The sequence below is a fragment of the Apodemus sylvaticus genome, chromosome 1 (genome assembly GCF_947179515.1).
Source record: "Apodemus sylvaticus chromosome 1, mApoSyl1.1, whole genome shotgun sequence".
NCBI classification, from domain to species: Eukaryota; Metazoa; Chordata; class Mammalia; order Rodentia; family Muridae; genus Apodemus; species Apodemus sylvaticus.
The window spans coordinates 116,221,854-116,241,954 of record NC_067472.1 but is presented as its reverse complement, the minus strand read 5'-3'; the positions used below and the strand labels follow the sequence as shown (position 1 = coordinate 116,241,954).

The following is a 20,101-nucleotide window of genomic DNA, read 5'->3' as shown; positions in this document are numbered from 1 at the left end:
GCCGCCCCGCTCTTCCCTCGCCGGAGCGAGGGAGGGGGGCGCGCCGGAGAGGAAAGGGAAGGGAGAAGGGGCGGGAGGAAGCGAGCAGGGGGCGGAACCCGAGTCACGTGACCCAGGGGCAGCCCGGAAAGCTCCGAGGAGGAGCCTGGCGCCGCCATTTTCCTGCAGCTGCTTGTCCCTCTTGCCCGGTCGGGCTCCAGCTGACCAGGGAAGGGGTGGGCTGAGGCCGAGGCGCGGGGCCCGGGAGTGCCCCGACTTGCTGTGGGAGCCCGTGGAGAACACGCGAGCCGGGGCTCTCGGAGCGGGTGGCGGCGCGCGGCCCTGAGCCCCGCCCCAGGCCGGCAGGCGGGCCGGGAGCCGGTGGGGGTAGGGGGTGCGGTGGGGGGTGGGGACCCTCGGGCGCTTGGGGGTCCCAGGCCCCGCGGGCTGCGGAGCGGAAGGGGTGGCGGACGAGCCGCAGAGATGTCTGGCCAGAGCCTGACGGACCGAATCACCGCGGCCCAGCACAGTGTCACTGGCTCCGCGGTATCTAAGACAGTATGCAAGGCCACGACCCACGAGATCATGGGCCCCAAGAAAAAGCACCTGGACTGTGAGTGAAGCCCCCCGCACCCTTTCCCTACCCCTCTCCATCGTTCTCCTCTCCCTCTCGGGATGCCTTTTCCCTCCCTGCGTCTTATCTGCACGATGGCTCCTGTGCCTGGGCGAGCTGTGTTCTTTTCAGCTTCCATCACACCTGCCTTTAACGGCCTCTGCTCCCCTCTCAAAAGAGAAAGAAAATGTGACAAGCCATTCCCTGCTGGAGATCCCCCGAGACCCTCGTCTCCTAGCCCCAGGCACCACCGAGCCCATCGCGCTCCACCAACTTGCCTCCCACCCAGCTCCTCACCCAAACTCCTCTCCCGGCTACTGCAGCCTTTTTGCCCTTCCATCCCGCTCGTCCCGGACCGCCTAGCCGCCGTCTGCTCAGTGTCTCCCGGTTAGTGTCTCCAACACTCACCGCCCCATTGTTCCATTAGCTTTTTTTTTTTTTTTTTCTCACCCGGGTTTCCGTACTAACTTGGCTTCGTGGGCCCAGATTTCTGTCACTTCTCAACCCTTGAAGTGTTTTTTTCCTCCTCCCATTTCTTTCTGTTTTCCATTCCTACCTTTCAATCTACCTTTTCGGTTATCTTTGCCTTTCTAGCTTCCGTTAAGTTCCTTTGACTTCTTGTCACCTCCTTTCAATACTATGCCCAGTTACACGGCTTTTATTCCATTTACGTTTGTGGGGAGTAGAAACAAAGGGATTCAGTGTGGTGTGGGGAAAGCTTTGTGGGAAGTTACTATTTTTGTTTGCCATCATTATATTGTCCGAGTTTTGAAGTTGTGAGAAATGTGCAAGTCCGACCTTCCCCATTTTTAATCCATATGAGGATATGAATAAGGGCTTTGCTGGTTTTGGTATCAGTTCCTGGAACTGTTAACATTGGCGGTTTGATTTTAGAAGCTTGAGTGTGATGTGTTGGGATTCGAAATGGATTAATATATTTAAGTACAAATAATCAGGTTTGGAAACGTTTTAATTTATGCTAGTTGTATTTTGGATAACCATCTTGCTTAAACGGCATAATGTAACTCCGGCATTAAGTTAGGTACAGTTAATAGAGCAAATTCCTCCCAATTGCTTTCTAACCTGGGAGCCACCTGTAAAACCACCTCCTTTTTTCTTGATGCTCCTTTGCCCTCGGGTACAAAGCTCAGTGGATCACTCAATCTTTGAGTCAGTGGAATGTTTCAGGAAAAAATAGGGATATAGGCAAGGATAGTAAATTCTTTTTTTTTTTTTAATGACTCCGGGACACATTAGCTAAACTGACTTTCATCATCCATGAAAGTTGCTTTGCCCTGTGAAGCAAGAGTGAGCTTGTCCTGAAAGGGAATTTGCTGTGAGGAATCTTGTTTCTCATTTGGACTTTGGCTGTGAGGTTTGCACTTGAAAAAAAAATACAGCGTGTGAATTCTAAGATACACTGCTCATGAAGTGCTGTTAGAACAAGTTATTGCCACAGACAAACCCATTATTCATTGTGATTTGATCCCTCGCCGTGGAAAAGTTTTATGAAAGTCGTTATTTTGGTTGGCAGGGGCTGCTTTTTAACTGACCCTGTTTAAAAAAGTGAAAGATGTATTTATTAAATGGTGATACTTATATAAACATTCTTTAGGGTATATTGAATAAATTGTAAATGAGTTTTGAAAATATATACTTGGAGAAGATGCTTTTGTTTACATCCTTTTGAAAGACTACCCGTGGGATCCTTTTTTCCATGGGTTCAGTTCCAGGCTTGTCTCAGATTTGGCTGTGTAGCAGAGCCCAAGCTGGCCTTGAACTTGAGACCATAGCTTTGCCTCAGGCCCCCCCCCCCCCCCCCCCACACACACACACAGTGCGTGGTTGGGCTGTGGTACAAAACCCTACTTACTGTTTTTGGGTCAGTGCTGTTTGTGGGCTTTTATTTGTTTTTGTTGGTGTGGAGGGGACAGAAGATAATGGTAATATGTGAAATGTTTTGTAACTCAAAGAGATAAATCATAACAGTAGATACAACATTGAAATGTTCTTTATAAAGGGTGCATCTCCAGTTGCAAGCAATGATTACTGAAAAGTGTTGCAAGAATGGCTAGAAGATGGGTTGTTGGTTCTTTTTTTTTCTTTCCTTTTTTTCTTTTTTTAGGTTAGAAGCAAAGGTTGTGGTTTTATCTAGTTAGTGACCTTTTGTAATAGTCACTATTATAAATTGAAACTAGTTGGTGTTTAAGGATAATCTAACTTTTTTTTTATTACAGCTGTTTACAAACTCCTATACTTTTAGAGCTTGAGTATACTTGGTAATGTTTTTTAATGTAGTTTATTAAAAATAAGGTGCCTCTTGGTTTTTCTTAATGAGGTTTTAAAACGGTGTTACTATTTTTCCTTATTGTAAGCTGTTTCTCACTAATATTTCAGAAAAATCACTACTGATTGGGTTACAGCCCTCCCTTTACATGTCAACATGCTTTGACAAATTAGCCAGAGACAAGTGTTGGTGTTGGTCTCATGAACTTAAGGCTGTGTTTAATAGAAACGGATCATTTCAAATAATTTTTGCTTCTTTGAGTAATTTTTGACCCTTTAAGAATTTTTCTTAGTTTTGAAAGCTTAGTTTTTTTAAAAGCCTTTTAATGTCGCCAACTACTAATGACTGCTTCTTTGAACTGAGTAGAAACAATTTTGTTTTTAAAATGGTAGCATTTAGCAAAAATATGCCTAGTAATTTGCCTTTCCTATAAATCCTTTAGTATGTGGCTTTTGTGTACTTCCTTGGCAAGATTTTTCTATATTAGGAAGTGATTATTGTCCATAAATTATGAGTCAATTCATATTATATTGTATGTGTATTGAAGTTATTTTTCTTTGCTTATAGGTATTAGTGCATAAAAGTATTTAATGTTCCTACTATGAGGTCATTAAACTTGACAGATTTTCATTTATATTCAGGCTTCTAATGGCCCTTATAATCAAGGTTGAAGAGCACAACTCTTAAAATTTCAGATACAGCTATCTTCCCACCCAGATCTATAGCTGTTCAAGTCCTTTGTATAAAGTGTATAGTGTTAGCACACAGCCTACACACCCTCCTGTATATCTTTAAAAGCATTTCCACATTACTTATATACCTGTATGATGTAAATGCTGTGTAAAACAGTTGTAGTATATTGTCTGTGGAACCATGACCAAAAACCGTTCAATTCAGATGTTTTTCTACCAAATGTTTCTGATCTGATGTTGTGGAACCCATGTAAACGGAGGGCCAACTAGTCTATTAAAAGAAACTCTGACGAGAGCTGACATTCATCCTTTATAGCTAGCTGTTCTGTTTGTAGTTAACCAAATGAATTCTAAAACACTTTTTAAAAAGTGATTAAGGAGTGCCGAATAATATATTCCATGTTTCATAGATGTATCTTTCTTATGTGGATAATTTTAAAGCATCTTAGTTTAAAGATACAAGTGAGAAATGAAACACTTCACAGTGACTTGGCTATTTTCTCAGTTTTGAACGCTTAGGTTGGCCTGGAAACCTATGTATCCTGTGTTGGCCTTGAACCCATAATCTTGCCTGTGAGATGGGATTGATGACAGGCATGCTCCTCCATGATTGCTTGCAGAGCATTTGCATGAAATATATTGATATCTGAAAATACTGTGTAAAAATTTTAGTTATCAAAATTCATCTAATTTACAATAATAGGGATTGAGTCTTAGGGCCTTATACATGCTGGGCAAATGTCCTACCACTGAGTTATATACTCAGCCCTTTTCTTCTTGTTTGTTTTTCTTGAGACAGGGTGGTCTTGAATTTTCTTTGTAGCCCAGGCAGACCTTGAACTTGCTTCTGCCTTAGCTTTCAGTGTATTGTGATCATAGATAGGCCTGTGCCACCAAGGCCCAATGTTTTACTGTAGTTTAAAAGTGTTTACTTTTTTATTAGATATTTTCTTTATTTATATTTCAAATGTTATCCCCTTGTTTCCCCTCCGAAAACACCCTTCCCCCCTTCCCCCTTTCCCCCTGCTCGCCAACTCCCCCACTCTGCTTCCCTGTCCTGGTATTCTCCTATACTGGGGCATCAAGTAAAAGTGTTTACTTTGACCTTGACCATTATTTAGAATTTTAAAATGAGAATTTACAATAATTCATAGAAAGTGGCACATTTATTTTAGTTTCAAAGTGTTTACGGTTCCTGTTTTTTTTTTTTTTTGTTTTTTTTTTGTTTTTTAAATCAAACAAGTAAGAAACAAAGTATAAAGGTTTCTTGGGAAGAGGTTGGACTGAGTCCTAGCCTGAGGAGGTGTCCTTAGACTTGGAAAGTAGTGCTCAGTATTTGCCCTTCCTGTTCCTCTGGTGGTTAAGGCAGTATTTCCGTTACTTTGTGTTCTGTTTCATTGTGTTCCTAGTTGAAGTGCTTTATGTATTTCTTTAGAGAATTGGAATTTTGAGTATGACCTTTCAGAATTTTCTATGTTCATTGTGTATATTGTTCTTTTCATGAAGAATTGTTCTCTTAGTTTTGACTAATGAATTTATTTTAAAACTTATTGATGAGCCTAAACTTTTGCATTAAAAATCAAATGTAGAATTGTGATTTGCTGGATTTTGTCATAATGCTAAGGGTTTCTCATATATTTGTATGTAGTTGGTGTATAGTTTTTGGGCTTATGCCTTGTTTTGTTTATTTTTTAATATATCACCATCACCCAAAGGAAGCAGTAACATTAGGATTCACTTTTGCTTTTGTGCGTCCTATAGGTTTGGCCAAATATCTGCATATATCCACTGTTACATTGTCATAACAAGTTAATTTGACTGTCCTGAAAAGTTTTGTGGTTTTCCAAAACCCCTTGAAGCTCTGATCTTTGTTTTCTTAGCTTTCCTTGTTTCTGAAAACAAGTGATTGGGATCTAACATACAATAGGTAGTAGTAGCCTTTTCACATTGGGTTTTTCACCCAGTATCAAACTCTTCTGATGATCCTGTGTTTCCATGGCCAAACAGCTCATTTCCTTTAAACACTGAATATCATTCGGTTGTGTGTACCATGATTTGTCCGTCCTCCTGCTGAAGGCTATCTTGTTCTGTCAAAGTTTTGCCAATTATAATTTAACCTTTCATCAGCATTCCTCTTTCTGCATTACTGTATATTTTGTTATGTGGGAAACTGCTAAACCATTTCCCAGAGTCACCTCATCACTTTTTATTCCTATCAGTAATGAATGAGAACTATTCACATCCTGTCATGCATTTGATATTTTTGTTTCATTCTGGATTTGTCCACCCTTTAGGTGGGTGGTAGGGTTCATACTGTTGCCTTACAGAATAATTCTTCATATTCTTGGTTGGTATTTGTGGGTCTTTGATGAGGTTTCTTCTGTTAAAGTCTGTCACCATTCCTAAAAGTCAGATTGTTTTCTTACTGCATTTTAAGAGGTGATTTTTGCTTTTGTTATTTGTGTACTTTGGCTAATTGGCTTTTCTCACATCTTTTTCAACTTTAGAAAGGTTGAGAACCACTGGTCTAGACCATCATTTCTTGGATTATTCCTTTAGTGTTGTTTCTTTTTTTGTTTTTGTTTTTTTGTTTTTTGAGACAGGGTTTCTCTGTGTAGCCCTGGCTGTCCTGGAACTCACACTATAGACCAGGCTGGCCTAGAACTCAGAAATCTGCCTACCTCTGCCTTCCAAGTGCTGGGATTAAAGGCATGTGCCACCACCGCCCAGCTAGTGTTGTTTCTAAAATGTAATCATCAAACCCAAAGGGATTACTTTCCATATTGTCTTCCCGAAACTTTGTTTTGTATATTTCATCTGGTTTTGTAATAATTTTGAGCATATTTTTGTGAAAGGTGTAAGGTCTGTCCATTCATGGACTCTTTTACATAGCTATGTTCATTTGTTCTCATACCATAGTCTTGGGCTCCTTTGTTAGCGCTGGTGCTTCAGGTGTGAACCAATAACCTTCAGCAAGCTTGTGAGGTCAGAACTTAGTATCCATATTCTAAGGTCCAACTTCCCTTCTCTATTCTTGTGGAGTTTCCCAGAAGGAAGCTTTGTGCTGTGTGATTATTGCAACAGGTTGAATGTATTAGCAAACCATAAGAGCCAGGCTCTTCTGTCAAGTTGTGTAGTAAAGACTTATACAGAAACCAGTTTCTTCTTGTGTGCTCTTCTAGATTTTAAATACACTTTTCATAAAACCTATTAATATAATGAGTGGAGTTTGTTGTTTTTAAATGAATAAATTTTTGAAACTCAGTTTTAATTTCTGACAGTAAATATTGACAGAAATCTCATTAAAAAAGGTTCTTTAGCGTTTTTATGAGTAAAAGGTACCAAGACTAAAATACATACTTCTGGGAAGGCTATTAGGGAGGAGTAAAGGTTATTCCAAGAGGAACTTGATGTGCAAAGGATTTTTTTTTTCCCCCGAGACAGGGTTTCTCTGTGTAGTCCTGGCTGTCCTGGAACTTACTTGGTAGACCAGGCTGGCCTCGAACTCAGAAATCCGCCTGCCTCTGCCTCCCAGAGTGCTGGGATTACAGGCGTGCGCCACCACCGCCCGGCCTGTGCAAAGGATTTTTAAAAAAGATTTGTCATTTTTATTTATATGTGTGGGTCTGAATACAAGTGTGGTGCCACAGAGGCCTTGATTTCCCCTTGAGGTCACAGATAATTAGAAGATGTTTGGCATGAGAACTGAACTCAGGTCCTCTGAAAGAGCAGTAAGCACTTTCTTTTTTAAAATATATTTTACCACATAAATATCTTTTGGAATTTAAGCTCCGATTTCCGTGTAAGTGGTTCACCAAGTAAGCACTCTTAATCACAGAGCCATCTCTCCAGCCCATGTACTGCCATTTATAAAGTTGTTGTCAGGGCGGACATACTTGCTGTGTTTATATGAAAAGTTTTCTTTGTAGAATAGGGACTTCTGCTTCATTTTTCTTTCTCTGGTTTATCTATTTATTTATCCCTTCAGTAACATACTCAGCAGCTTTCTGAGTGTTCACTAAATAGTGAGTGAGTATATATTTTCCTTTATAGTTCAGACTAAGTCTGAGGAAAAAGCAGAGAGATCTGTCTTAACATTCAAACGTTTTCCTTATTACAGTTTACTGGTAGTAAAGTCATTCATAGTTCTCTGATGGTATCATCATTCTTTGGCCTCAGAAGCCCTTAAGAGGATTGGTTTAGTTTAGTTGTTGGTTGATGATGACAGAGTAACATTGTAATGAGGAAAACTTTGATATGGCTGTTCAGTTTGAAGGAGGTATTAAAATGTACATCTTGAAGGCTGTTCTTGAAAGTAGAAGTGCAATTCTAACTATAAAGTAGGATCTGAAACTTAAACTCAAATGTTTTGAGTCTCTTTGCACTACCACAAGGAGGTACTGGTTACATTGTCTTCCAAAGGAACAACTATGTGGTAAGGTCTTATCCATCCATTCACCCACCCACACACCCATCTACCTACCTAGTCATTTATTTGCTGTAACAAAGGAGAAATAAAATAATTCTTTTAGAATGAAATCTGAGGTAAGGATTAGGAGAGGTAATGAAGTTAGTAAAAATATTACTATATCTGGAACCTTAAGTGTTTGCCAGGGATTGATGAAACGTTTTCTCTGAAACCTGAGAATTCTAATCTTAGAAATGTGTTAGAAACTGTAGCATCAACTTATTACTTGAAAGAGTTGTAGGGGCCAAATATTCCTCAAGGATAGTTTTTCCAAGGATAGTGGGTGAAAACGTTAGGCATGTTTTACAATTGACTTTTCTTTCTACAGATTGCAGGTTTGCTATGGAGATGGCTTCACAGGATATGGTCAGTTGTTCTATTTTAGTATATATTTGTATTGTTATAGGTCTTACGTGACTATAACTTGAGTGTGTGTGTGTGTGTGTGTGTAATTAGATACAGTATTTAACTATGTCCAACAAATAGTAGGGAATGTTTATATAGAGTATTGATAAAATTTTGATATACTTCAGGTATTTGTTTAAAGAAATTTCATTTACTCATTAAGAAATTTAAGTTATGTTTATATTTAAATAGTTGTAAGGTTGCATGAGGGGAATTATGAAGCAATTTGAAAGCATAATGAAAAAGTGATAATAGGTCATTCCTAGTCTCTTCAGCCCACTGTAACCAGGAGTCTAGTGTGTCTGTCCAGGCATTTCAGGTTAGTAAAATCATAGCACATGATCTTTGCTTCAAGCACAGTGTTTTGAGGGTTCATCCTTGCTGTAGTAATAACAGGTTAAGAGACCCTAAAGAAGGTTGAGGGTCGTGGTTTTTTTGTTTGTTTGTTTGTTTGTTTTTTAACTACCTTTCTTTTGTGGTTAAACATGCTACAAGTTCTGTTACCTGAATGTCATATGGAAATAGGAAATTTTTTTCATGTTAACCTATAGTACTGGCTATAGTTTTTGGATGAATGAATGGAATTATCTGTCTCATATTCTCTCAGTTGGATGGACCACTTGATCAGTATGTTTTTAGATTGAGTTATGCATTGTTTTTTTAATTGTATGGAGGTGACACATCAATAAACAATGGTTTTGGTCATACAGAAGTGTCTTGTACTTCCCTCTAATGATACTTTTCATATCTCAAGGTTTGTTTTTGTTTTTTAGTAGTTCTTGTAATTATATGTATGGAAAGGATCCCCATGTATTTTCTTTAAACATGTGAAATGTTTAAAATGCAGCATGGGACAAGTATGCAATAAAAGATGCTGACTGGGTCAAGTAGGGGTGTGGGTTTCCATGAAGTAATAGTCAGTAGTACTTTCGGATCTTACGAAAGGAAGAGAGAGATTGCTAAAAGTAATAGTGTTTGCTCTTTAATGATTTCTTTAAACAGTTTCTTTTCAGACTCAAGTACATTTTTATTCTGCTTTGAGAGTAAAGGAATGATGGAAACAGGGAAATAAACATTTGTTCTTTGTTCATTTAAAACTAGGGTAGTTTGACACAAAAATATTTATTCCAGAGCCTACCTTTTGTTGGTGTATTTGATTTTAAACGGTTTGTCAGTAAAGTCCTTTGACTTTTCTGCTTTCTAGGATTATGGGCTTATCTATTTATTAAAAATGAATTTTAGGTAGTCATTGGTTTTAAATTTTTGGTTAATTCCAGTAGTTTGTATCTTGTGGTATGGGATATAAGACTTTATTTATTAAATGCTTGTGTGCTGTGATAAAACATCTGTACTGGTAAAAACATTAAAGTGTAAAAGAACTAGTAAGAAATGAAGGCTAGACCCTTAACTACACTGCTGTGAGTGCTGTGAGTGGTAGTGGAGTCTTCCGACTACTTGCCTCAGCTCTCTCCTGATTTCCATGCTGGTTTAGAAGGCAGACTTGAGAGTTCATCTTTGAATGAGATTTTTTTTTTTTAAGAAGGGTCAGATGACAAAATGACTCATTTAGTGGCATTTTATTGAAAGTTTGCAGAAAAGTTGTATTGAAAGACAAAATGAGACTCATTTAGTGGCATTTTATTGAAAGTTTGCAGAAAAGTTGATATTGAAAGAAAAACGTTTATTTTGTGCAACATTTCACTGTATCCTAAGGTTGACCTGGAACCCAGGTTAATATTGTGTGTTAATATTGTGTGTTAATACTGTGTTAATATTGTGTGTTACTGAGTTAATATTGAGCAGGATTTAATGCTAGTCTTGAATAGATAGAGTGGGGTGCTGAAGGAAAATGATCAAGGTTTAAGAGAGAATATAACAACGTGACTTTGTCCTTACCTTAAAAGAACCATGAGTGCTAAACAACCAAGTAATTGAAGTACATTGAGTTACATGTATATAGTTCGTGTATGAAATTTCAAAGTAAGAGGTAGGAATTAGGAGATTGATGAAGGTTACACAGAGGAGGGGACCAGAATTTAAAGGATATATAGTGATTTTTGCAGATGGATAAAAAGTTCTTTTTAAATTAGCATATGTAGTGACATGAAGGTAAGAAAGAGCTTTATAGTGCTTGGGGGAGGGTAGTGGGTTACATGGTACAAAGTCCTGGCATTGGAGAAGTTGCTGGATGAGGCTAGATAGGAGCCCTTAAAGGTCTTGTTACTTTGGTAGACTTTGTCTTCAACCTTTACTTCACTGACCTTCATCTTAGAGCTTCTCTCCTTTTACTGTTATTAGATGCCAGTGCCACGATGCCAGGGAATGGTTTTTCTTTTACTTGATAGTTTATAGCCTGCTGAGGACCGGACAGGAAAGAAGGAACAAAGGATCCTGTAGAGGTCCCTTTCATAACCTGAAAGTGGGCTTTAAATGTTGCTTTGCATTATTGGTTGAGTTTTAATAAATGAAACCAGATATACTGTAATCTCAAGCTCTTTGTGAACTTATCTGGAAATCTAGCTTTTGTGGGACCTCTAAATTTATTAATGGACACAAACTCATTAGACAGTAGTAAATTCTAAAGATTTTAGGTTCTCTTTGATTTGATTTAACTATTTAGATATATTTGTAAACAGTCAGTTATTCTTAATGTTTTAAGAGCTGAATCTACCAAATGAAACTTATAGTATGGTAGGAATTAATAAACTTCTTAGTAATTCACATAGTGACTGTCTGCTATTTATACGCCTAGGATACTGTATGGAGATTATTGGCAAATCTAGAAGTGAAATTACTGACTTGATTCTTAATCTAGTAAGGAAAATGACTATACACATAGTAGTATTACCAGGCACTCTAAGATAGATACTAATTCAGTGATACTTAGAATCAGATGGGGAGGTACTGCCTTTAATAGGTGGGGCACCTGGGCCTTCAGTGATGAGTAATGAGGAACAATAGGAATTCCATGCAGTGGAAAAGAATGTACAAACATGTAGGTAGGAAGACTGCAGCAGTGTTTATGTTAATAGGTGCTCTGTTGGGAAGTGGGGTTCTTTGGGGCTATAATGGTCAAAGTGTAGTTGAAGCAATTCACTTAAGGCCAGATTGTAGAAGGAGTTGAATTTTAACAACAGACCTTTAGTCAGAGGTTATTGCTCAGGAGTTTTGGTCTAATTGTACTTTGGGGGCCACTGTGTGATCTCTTTTGCCAGTATGAAAATGGGAAAAGAAGGCGTTGCTTTCTTTGAAAGCTAAATTTTATTTTCTACTTTTGCTTGCTAGAAGTATAAGTTACTAAATTGTGGCCTCAAGCTTTGTTTTTTTGTTTCTTTAAGACAGAGCTATGTAGCTGTAGTTGGCCTGCTAATTTTTATATTTAGCCCAGGCTGGCCTCAGACTTCTGAATAGTGGAATTATAGGTGACCCCACTAAGCTAGACTATTTTGTTTTGAGACAGAGTTTCACTGTTTGCCCAAGCAGGTCTCAAATTTGGGATTTCTCCTTCCTCAGCCGTCCAAGTGGTAGGATAACTATCACAACTCTGGGCCAGATCTAAATTTTGACAAGTTTCAATGTTTGTGTTTATTATAATTTTATTATAGTATTGTACTGTATATTATCATTTCAGTTTTTACGTTACTTTATTATTATAGATTATTATTAATAATACAGTGATAAGTACTCAGGTTTGGGGGGTATTTGACTTTCAGATGAATGAGATCATTGAATAACAACAACAGAAGGCCTAATGTATACCTAATTTTGACCCAAAAGTATATCCCTCCCTCCCTTTCTGTTTTTTTGACTAGGTCTTAGCATGTAGCCCACATACCAGTTTCCTGAGTGCTGAGTTTAAAGTCATGTACCACTATGTCTAGCAAGCTAAAAGTTTGTTTTAAAGTTTAAGAAAATGTCAGTATTACACAGAGTTGGATAAAATTAGTTTTGTTTAGGATATAGCGTACACAGAGTTGGAGAATAAGATTTGGGTTGGTATTTCTTTGTGTTTAGCATTGACTTGTAGTAACATACTTATAAAAACCTATAAATATCTATTTAATAATCTTGTTCTAATTTATAAAGGTGGTACATGCCTTTAAATTCAGCATCCAGGAGGCAGAGGCAGTCAGACTTTTAGGAGTTCAAGGTCAGCCTGGTCTAGAGTTCCAGGCCAGTGACAGCTATATAGTGAGACTCTGTCTCAACTCTTCACCCTTAAAAAAAGAAAGACCACATTGACATTTATCCATTTAATTTACTTATCTTGCAGTTCTAGGGTTCGAACCCAGAGCCTCAATGCCTACTAGGCAAGCATACCTACTTCATGATACTTCCCTAGCCTTAACTTTTTTCTTTTTGGTCAAAGTACATTTACTTTCAGATGGTAATAAAGAGTGCTGACTGGAAGTCTGGAGAAACCCCTGATTTAGCTCACAGGAAACTTTTAGAGACTGGGGAATAGGAGACTTCTTGACAAAATATAATTTTTATAAATATGCACAGTTCTATTTGGAAATATCAACTTCAAGAGGGAACTCATCTTGTGGAGTATTGGTGCTAGCCTTCTCTCTGCATGACCTTAGACAATCCATTACTCAGCTTGCTTATTTTCTAATTGCCTTTTCTCTGCTATTCTGCGATGCTATATTTGTGCTCCTTTAGCTTTTTTGTTCTTGGATTTGGCAACTACCATCATATAGCCCTTGAAAACTACAGTCAGAGACCATTTATCTACTTAGTTCTTCCTTTATTTCCCATCAGTGCTCAGTCTCAAGTACTAATATATTACTTAAAAAACAATTAGAGCTTGTATATCATGTAGCATTCTTTTATGTGATTTGGTTTAGGAAAAAATGGCTAACAAAATGTGAAATTTCTTGTACCTTTATTGAAAATATGCAACTAATATAAAAATATATGATAAAAGGCTTCCTATCAGCCTCTTCAAATATATGTCATATTTGCTTAAGTTTTTATTTCAGGTTTGTCAAAGGATCTCTTTATTTGCATTAGGTTGGAAGCCTTTGTTCAGTGAAGCACAGGGCTTCCCAATCCCAGCTGTCTAGTGGGGATACACTTGACCAGCCATGAGCAGCAACTGCGACTGCAGTAAGATTGCTCCCCATGCCTCTATTGGAAGATTTTTATTTTTATTTTTGTATTCACAGCATCTATTCTTGAAACTAGGGATTGTTTTACTTGCTTCTGTATCTCTTGAATTGAGAATATTAATGCCTGTTGTATACAAGTATTTTTTGTAAATATTTAATGTTTCATGTTGTGTTTTGTTTAAGGTTCTCATGTGTCTGAGGCTAACATTGAGCCCCTGATCTTCCTGCTTTTGCCTCTTTTGTTTTTTTTTGAGACAGGGTTTCTCTGTATAGCCTTGGCTGTCCGGGAACTCATTCTGTAGACCAGGCTGGCCTCTCGAACTCTGAAATCCTCTGCCTCTGCCTCCCAAGTGCTGGGAGTAAAGATGTGCACCACCACTGCTGGGCCTTGCTTTTGCCTCTTAAGTGTTGGGGTTACAGGAATGCTCTACCATGGCTGATTTTATTATGGACAACAACAATGGGTTTAGTGTACTGGGCTAGTGAACCATTCAGTGAACAGTTTTTAAGTGTTAACTTGTTCTTGAATAAAATTAATGTTTTAATGTTGAAAACATTTAATGTGATATTGATTTTAAGTTGGTTCACTTGTCAGTTCAGAGAGTTCATGCCAGAATTAGTTTTTTTTTTTAATTAGGAAAAGGTAAAGGGTGTTGGTAGCAATGCTTGTAACTATTTTCATAGACTAAATGATGTACAGTAAGTAATTTTCCTGTATTTTTGGCTTTATCATGATAGAACACTTGAAAGTGTTATCAGAAGTGTCATTAACCAATTACTCTGTACTGTCTCTAAGAAAGTAACAGAATAGTTAAATGATGAATTATAGATTCTTGCCATAAGCCTTATTTTATGCTTTATTTTGTTTAACACAACTCTAGGAATATCAGATTTGTTAATATTAAGAATTTTTAGTTGCTTGTTGGGAGGACTGCTGCTCGTGTGTGTTATATAAGAAAGTGAATACATTTTCTTACTAATGCTAGAAATCTACAGTAGATTAGGGCTACATTTAAAAAGTATGTAATTGCATGCATAGGTTTGGACAGAAATCTCTGTATACCTGTCAAACCTGCTATAGAAGAGAAAAGGAGTTTGTGTTTACTTGCCGTGAATGTTTTACTAGTCCTTATGAGACCGTCACGCTGCCTGTGCTGTTAAGGAAATTGTACAGCTAGTTTTTAGTTGGTTTGGTATTTCCCCTTTCTTTTGGTTTTTGTTTGTTTTTGGTCCTCTAGTGACTGACAAATAGACAACTTATTGGTGTAGTTTATATACTCTTTAATCATGTTCAGTTTGTAGTTATACTTAGAAAATTTGCCTTTTAACATTTGCTTGATTCCAGTTTGTTTTCAGATTACATCTTTGGAAAGGGAGGGAAGGAATTTGGTAGCATTTCTGTGAGGTTAGTGGAATAGGAAACTGATTTCAAATTGTGGTTGCTAATGTTATCTCAGGTGAGCTGCCTAGGGGAATTTGGGCTTTGCTTTATAAGGCCAGTGAGTATACTGGAGGTTACTTTTTCTTTTCTTGAGATGGAGTCTCATGTAGTTCGGGTTTACTCACTTGGGGCTTGAGACACAGCCTTACAATATAGCCAGTGCTGGTCTGGAACTCACTGTGTAACACAAGTGACCTTTAGCTCTTTGGCAGTGTTCCCTACTCAGCCACCTAAGCCCTAGGATTGCAGGGTTGTGTGTGCGCCATGCTTGGCCAAAACCAATAAAAAGAAAAAACTAAATGGCTGAGATAGCTGAAGACATAATGATCAAGAGTGAATTTAGAGTCTGATTCTAGATCCTTTATTCATTTGTTAGGTTACAGCCCTGTTCCATAGTCGTAGTACAGTCACATCACACGGGGATGAATGACATGTACTTGAAAGAGCTGGACAGCCTACAGCAGAATGTTAAGAATGGAGAAATTATGTCCTCATTAGGTGAAGCACTTAGGTGTAGCACTGGAGCATTGGAGTAGCACTTAGGACAGACTGTTAAAGGGAGTAAGACTCACTAGTGAGACTCCAAAGACTGCTAACAGGGACAGATGAACTTTAAAGGACGTTGTCATAGGAAAGTCTAAAAATAGCTTCTCACTTGCCAATTATAGTCATAAAAGGTGGTGTACCACAGCAGCAGTGAAAGGATAAGCTGTTTCATGTACTCCAGTGTTTGTCAAGTTTAAGGAAGGCTCAACTAGAAAAGTAGTTCTTCCTGTAGTAGCATATTAGTTGAGCATAAGATTTATTTGAGGATCCTTTGATAACATTACACTGTAAGTTAAATATTGACATTGTCGAATGACAGTAGAAAGGTGGTTAAGACCTTTTAAAGGTGGCTAGCTCTCTGTACTACTTAAGGTTTACATTATTTCCTCATGATAAGCCAACAAAAACCATAATATCCTTTAAAAAATTCGGCAGACTTTTCAAATGTCATTTATAGATTGAATTTAGTTTTTAAAACTATCATGTGACATCTATTTGGTTACAGATACTTAAATGATACTTAAATGAAAGAAGCAGCTGTTTTTAGTCTCCAGGTTTTTATTATTAGCATTACTGCAGTTGTTACTGTGGTTGGCACACATGCAAGCCAAGTAATAGTTCAGTGAGACATTAAAATGACGTATTCTTAAGCTGTCTTCCCTCCCTCCCTCCCTCCCTCTCTCCCTCCTTCCCTCCCTCTTCTTCCTTCCTCTCCCTCTCCCTTTCCCTTCCCTTACTCCCTCTTCCCCTCCCCTCCCTTCCTCCTCTCCCCCTTCTTTCCTTCCCTCCCTCCTTTCTTGACAGGGTCTCATTATGCTAGCCCTGGCTAGCATATGCTCACTTGGTAGGTAGACCAGAGTGGCTATAACAGATAACTTGCCTGTTTCTGCCTCCCAAGTGCTGGAATTAAGGCGTGTCCCTGTTCCCTGCACTTATTTTCAGATTTTTTCAGTAGCAGAAGCATGCTTATGAAGATGCCTTGTATTGAGCTATACTTGAAGCCTATAAGCCCATAATTACCAGTCAATGGGTAAAATGCTGCTGTCTTTCAAATTTTAATAGAAAAACTCATCTAGTATTGTTTTAAAAACATTAAGTTTGATAATTTCTTACTCTAGTATATTGGGTTGATGGGCCTTACACAGTGAATTGAATAAATAACATTTTCAGTGATGAAATTCTGTTTGTAAATATTATGAAATAGTGTGGTGTCCTTCCTCCCACACAAACTATTTTTGGAGGGTAATGTTTGAAGATCTCATGTAGCCCAGACTAGCTTTGAACTTGTTTGTAACTAAAACTAAAGCTGGCTTCTAACTTTTTGATCCTTCTTTCTGACTCCTGGGATTACAGATGTGCACCATTGTCTAGTTTATGTGGTGCTAGAGTTTGAAACCAGGGCTTTGTGCGCAATAGGAAAGCACTCATCTGAGCTTGTCCTTAGTTCGATGAATATTTTTTGATGGTCAAAACTTGAATATTTACACAGGTATTTTTCCCCTTTATTTCATGTTACTTGAGTGTAATTTTCATGGAATTTCTAAGTTTAAAATTTATCTGCTTAACTTGGGCAGCTTTTAAGACAAAGTATATGATATTTTATAATGCCTTTTTAGAAAGTTAAGGCCAGCCTGGTCTAAATAGTTCCAGGATAGCTAGGGATTCATAGAAAAACCCTGTCTCAACCACCCCCACCCCTTCCTCCAAAAGAAAAGAAAGGAAAGGTGGATATGGGTTTTAGAATCAGAAGAATTAATGTGGTTATAATACAGTGTGAGTATGGGGATTTTACAATAATGTTTAATTTCCTCTTGTAGAAATTAAAAGACTCAAGTGTTAACTCATTAGGAAAAATACTTATGCTTTATTATAGTAATTTATTAGCAGTGTGTTAAAATTGTTCATGCTTCTTCTTGTGGAGTTAGTTCAAAACTTAAAACCATGTAGATAGGCTACATTCTGCTTCAGCTTTCTAGCTGCACCTGTCATTTAGCACCTTGAAAGAGCTTTTTAAAGGTAATTTTATTTTCTTAGTGCTCTTTGGTGCCTATTTGCCACAGTATAGTACTACTTGATGAAGTGTTATAAGTGGGTGGTGTTGATTTTGACTCACTTAAGGCTCATTAAATGTGTGGCAAATAATTGAGATTCCACTGTTTGTATTTACAGTTTGAAAAATCTAGAGGCTTTGTAAAATCATATAGAGAAGATACAGATCAGGGTCATTTCACTCTGGCAAAGATGGGATGCCTCCATATTTCCTGCTTTATGAAGTTGACTTTCATAGGCACAGCCCACTTGTTGAGATAGCTTTACTACTTTTTGTCTCGGACTCTTTTCATTACTATCATGTGAAAATAGAAACAAACCTCCTCCAGACAAACCCTACCTCAGTACTACATAACTAGAAAATACTGCCAGCTGCCTGTATTTATTTGTTTTCTCTCCACTAATCCATAAACTCCTGATTATCTTCCCCTATCCATGTGTTAACTAACTACACTGAGGTGGACATTTTGTTTGTCTACTCTTCTGTAGTCCTAAGAAATTGGTCAGTTATTCCATATTGTGAATATGTGTAGAATAAGTGGGATTTCTGTTTATTCTGAGGTTTGCAAAGCTTCTGGGAAGTAGACTATAAAGATTTTCCTTTTTCCTAGTTGGACTGCGGTAGGGGAAGACACGGACTAGTGTTTGTGTATTTTCTGTGAGGGAGATAGGCAGAGAATCAAACTAATCCAGTATTCTTTCTGAATAGGTAGAATAAATCATTAGATGTGGGAAGTCCTGTGAATCCCTGCTTACCTTTGCTTGGTGGTTAAACAATAACAGTGATCTGGGCACAGAAAAGAGCCTTTACTGGTTCTGCTCTTTCTTCCTGGAACTCAAAAGTGGGGAGATGGGTTTTGGCTTCATCTCTGAATCCATATATATTTATATCATCATATCAGCACATCTACCAGATACGGTGTTCACATTGTGCAACATAGGAGATAGAGTCCAGAAATGTATTTAACAGAGGAGAATGCCTCTGACTTATTAAAATAAAACAAGTCTGTGTAGAGTTCTTTGTGAGTTTTGTTGTATATTTCAGGCTGGTTTGGATCCTACCTCTGCCAACCAAGTGTTTGTGATTTTTTTTTTTTTTAAGGTGTAAACAGTTTTGGACATAAAATGTAAAAAATTCTAATATTTCCAACTCCTCAAAAACCTAACGTTGATTTTTCTGAGAAGAAATGTTGCATCATTCATTTGGGACTTTGTTAAAGTTAGATTAGATGGTTTTCCAATAGTATGTGAGACATAAGGTGAAATCTACTAATGGGTAGGGAAGAGAGGATGTGGTGGCCAGAGAGAAGAATCATATAAGTGCTTTAGGAAGGCTAACGAAACTCCACAGTACAGCACTCCAGGACAGAAAACTACAAATACCGGGTTGGGGGGGGGGGGTGATACATCAACTCCTTAGCTACTTGTGACCTTTTACTAGTTTTTTTTTTTTTTTTTTTTTTAATATTATATGTAAGTACACTATAGCTGTCTTCAGACACACCAGAAGAGGGCATTGGATCCCATTACAGATGGTTGTGAGCCACCATGTGGTTGCTGGGATTTGAACTCAGGACCTTTGGAAGAGCAGTCAGTGCTCTTAAACGCTGAGCCATCTCTCCAGCCTGACCTTTCACTAGGTTAGTGATAAGTAGGGTGACATAATTTTTGTCCAAATTGGTTCACTTGTAGAAACCAGGACATTTGGTTATTCACACATTAGACCATGGTTTTCTTTAAATTGACCCAATTTCAACAAACATCATAAGGTGCTTTTTTTAAATATTTTTACAGTAATCTGCTCTGCAGAGATTCTCTAACTTAGCTTCCTTTTTATTATTGGTGGGATTTGGAGAATTCTTTTAATTTATTTTTTTCTATATGTCATCCTCTGGCTTACAGCTTTAGTGGAGGTAAGGATAGTATTCATAATGCCTGTTTTAACGGGATATTTTTACTATATATTTTGATACTTTTATACAATGTATTTGGATCGTTGTTACTCTCCCCTAACTTCCCCTCTAACTCCTCCCAGATTCATGCTTACCTCTTTACTCACCCCCAACTTCGTGCCTTCTCTTTTCTCTTAAATAACCACACCAGTCCAGTTTGTGCTGCCCATAACTACTGGGTGTGGGCATCTCCTGGAGACTGGTAATCGTAGTGGGGCCCAGTAATATATTGCTATAGACTTCAGATTGCCTAGGAAGTTGGTCTTCGTAAGTTCTTGTTGTTGGGACTGCTTTTGAGAAGCCTGAGAATGAGTATCTCTGTCATCAGGTAGAGTAACTTGGTGAGATTTTTAATATATAATAAACTTTAATTTGGCATAAAAATTTGAATTTTATACTGCTTGATACTTAAAATGTTTTCTTTCCTGTAGGAGAGATTGTAATTCTGAAACTTCAAATCTTCAAAGAAGAGAGGAAAACACCTTTTGCTTTATCATGGATTGATTATTATCCTCTGGTCTTATGTTAATGCTTTCATTTTGGTTTCCTATTCCT

General features: G+C 37.9%; 1 protein-coding gene across 17 annotated transcripts in view; it reads left to right on the top strand.

Moving 5' to 3' along the window:
• The first annotated feature begins 206 nt into the window (after window positions 1-206).
• The window catches only part of Picalm (phosphatidylinositol binding clathrin assembly protein), a 78,515-nt gene continuing 58,620 nt past the window's right edge, over window positions 207-20,101 (top strand). For 7 of the 17 annotated variants that reach the window (XM_052158994.1, XM_052158986.1, XM_052158978.1 and 4 more), the window contains exon 1: window positions 376-592. In XM_052158994.1, the coding sequence (XP_052014954.1) occupies window positions 463-592 (130 nt within the window). In that variant the 5' untranslated portion in view covers window positions 376-462. Of the gene's footprint in view, window positions 593-870; window positions 980-8,367; window positions 8,406-20,101 lie in introns of those variants that run through there. The other 10 variants (XM_052158923.1, XM_052158895.1, XM_052158931.1 and 7 more) reach the window with 8 other exon arrangements.